The sequence below is a fragment of the Cucurbita pepo genome, chromosome 6 (assembly GCF_057944985.1).
Source record: "Cucurbita pepo subsp. pepo isolate OVF chromosome 6, ASM5794498v1, whole genome shotgun sequence".
NCBI lineage: Eukaryota > Viridiplantae > Streptophyta > Magnoliopsida > Cucurbitales > Cucurbitaceae > Cucurbita > Cucurbita pepo.
Genome location: NC_141803.1, coordinates 13,812,242 through 13,817,338, shown reverse-complemented (window position 1 = coordinate 13,817,338; position 5,097 = coordinate 13,812,242). Strand labels below are relative to the sequence as shown.

Genomic DNA, 5,097 nt, shown 5'->3' with positions numbered 1-5,097 from the left:
TCATCTCTAGGATCTCAAATTCTCTCCTTAATGCATTAAGAAGAGATTTCTTCACTTTTTGGTTTCCACAAAATTTTCGTTTCATTGAGTCCCAAACAATCTTGGCTGTGCGACGATCCAAGATTTGCTCAAAGACAGCTCGATAAATTGCCTGGAAGAGGTAATGCTTTACTTGGTGATCTTTGAGTCTAGCATCATCAAGGTGGCCCTTTTGTGCCTCAGTCAACATTGTTCCTTCCTCTTGACCTGAGAAACCAATCTCCGCCACACTCCATAGACCTTTTGCTCTGAGCAAATATTCCATCAGCTCACTCCATCACTAAAATGATCAAAGTGACCATCGAAGTGAGGGATCTTCGTTAAAACTTAGTCTTCACTCATACTCTCTCTATTTGATCACTAAAAAATTGGGGCTATGATACCAATTGCTAGGTTTTGACACAACTAAGCCAGAAACATAAACAATTGAAGCTGGAAGTGATAATATTATTGAATATTGAACTTGGCTTTCGTAGTCTCACAAATAACCCTAAATAGAAACTAACCACAAATCTTGGAAACAAAAATCTTGTAAACAAATTTGGTAAACAAATCAAATATTTAAACTAACCCCATAAAAATACTCTAACTCTTCTTTGATCTAATCAAATTCTTCGAACATGAAGTGGTACGAAGGTTGTGTTTATGGGGAGTAGAAAGAGAGGGGCGAAGGGTTGTTTTAAGAGTATTGTTTGGTATTTAGTTTAATTATTTGTCATATAGTTAATATTTCTATTGTTATTTGTAAAGTTGTAAAAGCCAGGTTGAGTATTCAATAATATCATAACTTGACACTACGATTGTTTAGGTTTTCCTGAGTTATTACTAAGTCAAAATCTAACGCTTAATTGGGTTTTCATCTAATTTTCTTAATAATCATTTAAAACTCACCGTTCTTCCTTCTCAGACGGTGGCATACTCGTTGTGGCTAGTGTCTTCGTGCGGAATCCTAATGTCGCATCGTTCAAATACTCAAAAGCCACGATGGTGATTTACTACCACGGCGAGGTGATCGGAGAAGGGGAGACGCCGGCGGATTGACGAAGGCAAAGGACACGATGACGATGAATGTGACGGTGGAGACCGAGGCAGAGGAAATGGATGAGGGTCTGAGTTTGATGGAGGATTTGAAGTCGGGAGGTTTGAATATCAGTAGCCACACGGAAATGCCAGGAAGGGTCAAAATAATTGGATTCATCAAGAAAAGGTTTGAGGTTAAAATGAACTACTCATCTACTTTCAATACTAAACCCAAATGACTCAAAGGGAAGATTGTGACAAGCATGTACAAAATTTCTGATTAATGAAGAATTATGGGAGGAATTTGAAACCAAATGGCTACTAAGTTTGTAGTGTTTAATTATGAGGAGTATTAAAAATTTTAATTATGGTACGTAGGTTGTTTATACATTTTTTGAATTATATCACTTTTCACTTTGCTTATGTAACTATATTTGTACGTTGGATCAAGAGTGAATTTGTTTGACCATGAGTGAGTGTGACTCCCAAACCTTTGTAACGACTCATGTCTAGGATTTGACATGGTCAGGTTACCTACTCTTTGTTTCTAAGAGTGAAAGCTATTCTCGCGAACTAACTCGAGTTCTTCCGGCATGTCTTTTCCATATTCACATGCATCCTAGAAAAATTCTCCACAGGTTACGTGCATCATAGAATTGCTCCAAGCAAAACATACCTAACCATGAAGTTCTTATAATTGAGCTATCGAAAAGGAAAATGAACCTTATTGGTATATGGAGTGACTATCCATGTTCTAAAGTATTTCTTGGCTATCATATCCTCAGGATACCTCTCGTTTGGAAGTGGTTTCGGTTCAGTCATGTACCCCTCATTTGCTCGGGTGTCACATACCTACCAACTTTCACATTAGTTCGTTTTCAAACCACATCTTACTGGGAGAGATACTGCCCTAATACAATTTGTAACGGCTCATGTCCAAGATTTAGAGCCATTAGGTATCGAATCTGCATTACAAATCTTGATCTATCCTAGACATGACGCGTTACAATTTTGGTCGACCCTAAAAGCTTGATCAAACATTTTAGAATGATCCACTAATCCAAAACCAGTTCGGTGTAATGGCTCGTCCCTTCAAAAGTTGGCCTGAGTTTAACGACGTGACTTTTTAACCCGCCATCAAGAAAAAAGAAAGAGAATTTGTTTGAAAAAAGAAGGTCAGATGGCCAATTTATTTTTTTATCAGTGGGGACATAAAATTATAGACCTCATTTTTTCTCCTTCCACACAATCAAATTCAAAAGGTGACATTTTCCAAGCGTGGGCATGGAGGCTCATAATATAAGTTCTTACCAAACTACACATCGAATAGCCAAACTACACGTCGAATTGTTTACGGTCAAAAAGACAAAGCAATCTGAATTTATTTATTGTATGCTTTGGACCTTCTAAATATGCGACATAAAAATTCAATGTTCAGAATATTCTACTTTCTCTCCTAGAATATATATATATATATATATATATATATATATATATATATATATATAAATTAATAAATGCATAGTATTGTATGAAAAGTGTATAAATAAAATATTTTCAATAATTTGATTACATTTTTTAAACTTAGATAATTAAGATGTTAACTATTCTATTTTTATTAAAATAATTTTATGTATTTGTGAATTATTAGGTGGAAAAATGTCCCCAACTCAAAAAATGTAGTAGGGGTATTATATAAGAACTTATCATAAACGTAGTTAGCTACTATTTTATTTTTTAATTTGAGACTGGAACAAGCTTCGAGTTTTATTTAAGAAGAAGGGGCCATAATGTTAAAATATTGGTTCTGTGGGCAAGATATGTATGAACGTTGCTAGCTTTGTTAGAAATATTTGCTTATTACTCAACAAATTATCAAAGTTAGAAACACAATTTATTAACAAAGCAACGGAATTAAGAAAAAAATGGAAGGAGTTTCACTGTTACATCGATCTTTGATCTTTTGAACAAATTTCAACCTATTAATGAGATATATAAGCAACCTTTGGGCTATGCTTCTCTCACCCCGATTCATAAAAGAGAAGAAAAAATGGGAAGAGCTTTTCAAGTTGTTCTTTTTCTAGCATTGTTTGTGTTTTTATCTCCTTCTGTTTATTCTTTACCGTTGTCAACAAAAGGAAGGTGGATCGTTGATTCGACAACAGGGCGTCGAGTGAAGCTTGTGTGCGTGAATTGGCCTTCCCACACACAGAGCATGCTAATAGAAGGTCTCAACCACAGGCCATTAAAAGAGCTGGCAGATGAGGCAATCAAGTTGAGGTTTAATTGTGTACGACTCACGTATGCAACTCAAATGTTCACTCGTTATGCAAATAGGACAGTTGAAGAGAATTTTGACCTCCTCGATTTAGAGCAAGCAAAAGCCGGATTGGCTCAATATAATCCTTTTGTGTTGAACAAGACTATTGCTGAAGCCTATGAAGCTGTTGTTGATGTGCTTGGAGAGAGTGGTTTAATGGTGATTGCCGACAACCATATGAGTCAGCCAAGATGGTGTTGCTCTCTTGACGATGGCAATGGATTTTTTGGAGACCGCTATTTTGACCCTCAAGAATGGCTACAAGGTCTTAGCTTAGTTGCTCAACGCTTTTCCAAGAAATCAACGGTACGTACAAATTAAGGAAAATTCTCACACTCTTGAAACTAAATTCTCACATTCTTTTGTTATGACATTTAGGTGGTTGGAATGAGCCTACGAAACGAGATACGAGGAACCAATGAAAATGCAAATGATTGGAACAATTATGTTACTCAAGGAGTAACAACAATCCACAACATTAACCCAAATGTTTTGGTGATTGTTTCGGGCCTAAATTTTGATAATGATCTTCGATGCTTAAAAGAGAAGCCCTTGAATGTAAGCACCTTAGACAACAAGTTGGTTTTTGAGGTGCACTTGTATTCGTTCATTGGAGATCAAGAGAGTAAATTTATAAACCAGCCACTAAATAATATTTGTGCAAATATTATCGATGGCTTTGTAGACCATGCTGTATTTGTCAGAGAAGGACCAAACCCATTTCCTTGGTTTGTCAGCGAATATGGGTACGATCAGAGAGAGGTTAACGATGCAGAGGTTCATGAGTTGCTTCACAGCTCATCTTGCACAAGAAGATTTAGATTGGGCATTATGGACTTGGCAAGGTAGCTATTATTACAGGGAAGGTCAAGCAGGGCCGGCAGAAACTTTTGGAGTTCTCGACTCCAATTGGACTCAAATTAAAAATCCTAACTTTGTCCAGAAGTTTCAACTATTGCAGACTATGTTGCAAGGTAAGTATAATTATATTAACGATTTTGAATATATGGATCTATAACAAGTGTATAAGACATTTTTTTACGGTGCACAGATCCAATTCCAATGCATCGTTCTCGTATGTTATATATCATCCACAAAGTGGCCAATGCATCCAAGTCTCAAATGACAACAAAGATATTTTCATGGGTAATTGCTCCATCTCAAGTCGATGGACTCATGACAATGATAGCACTCCAATTAAGATGTCAAGCACTGGTTTATGCTTAAAGACAAGCGGAGAAGGCCTTATGCCATCTCTCTCAACAGATTGCTTCGGCCCTCAGAGTTCTTGGAGAGCCATTTCAAACACTAAGCTTCATTTGGCCACCGTAACTCAAGATGGGAAGAGTCTTTGCTTGCAGGTTGAAAGCTCTAATTCTTTAAAAATTGTGACAAACTCATGTATTTGCACCAATGGTGCTCCAAATTGCCTCCAAGACACCCAAAGTCAATGGTTTGAACTCGTTGAAACCAACACGTTCTGAGTTGCTTATGTATTGGGAAGAATAAATATATGACATGCCCGACTTTGAATTGGCCCCTATTTTTTCTCTAATTCTATTCATGCTCGTGCTTAACTATAACCGATTTTATTTATCGTACAAACATATATGAAAAATAATACCAACAATAATGATCGTATAAAAGATTGGACATATAATAAATAATAGAAAAATAATTATTGACCATTTAACTACAAATTTAAGCATAAAATCGAC

The 5,097-nt window shown here is 36.3% G+C and overlaps 1 protein-coding gene across 1 annotated transcript; it reads left to right on the top strand.

Annotated features, from left to right (window-relative positions):
• The first annotated feature begins 1,097 nt into the window (after positions 1-1,097).
• Positions 1,098-4,863, top strand: LOC147792363 (glycosyl hydrolase 5 family protein-like). The gene is made up of 4 exons (XM_087124462.1): positions 1,098-1,246; positions 3,397-3,685; positions 3,758-4,224; positions 4,431-4,863. Exons 1-4 carry the CDS (start codon positions 1,098-1,100, stop codon positions 4,861-4,863), a joined length of 1,338 nt encoding a protein of 445 aa, XP_086980588.1.
• The last annotated feature ends 234 nt before the right edge of the window (positions 4,864-5,097 follow it).

What these genes read in the sequence shown, in the direction of transcription:
- LOC147792363 (XM_087124462.1), top strand. Translation starts at nt 1,098, where the DNA reads ATGACGATGAATGTGACGGTGGAGACCGAGGCAGAGGAAATGGATGAG. An exon ending in ATTGGATTCATCAAGAAAAG is followed by an intron (nt 1,247 to 3,396) that starts GTTTGAGGTTAA and finishes TTATGCAAATAG; the next exon opens with GACAGTTGAAGAGAATTTTG. An exon ending in GGCATTATGGACTTGGCAAG is followed by an intron (nt 4,225 to 4,430) that starts GTAGCTATTATT and finishes TACGGTGCACAG; the next exon opens with ATCCAATTCCAATGCATCGT.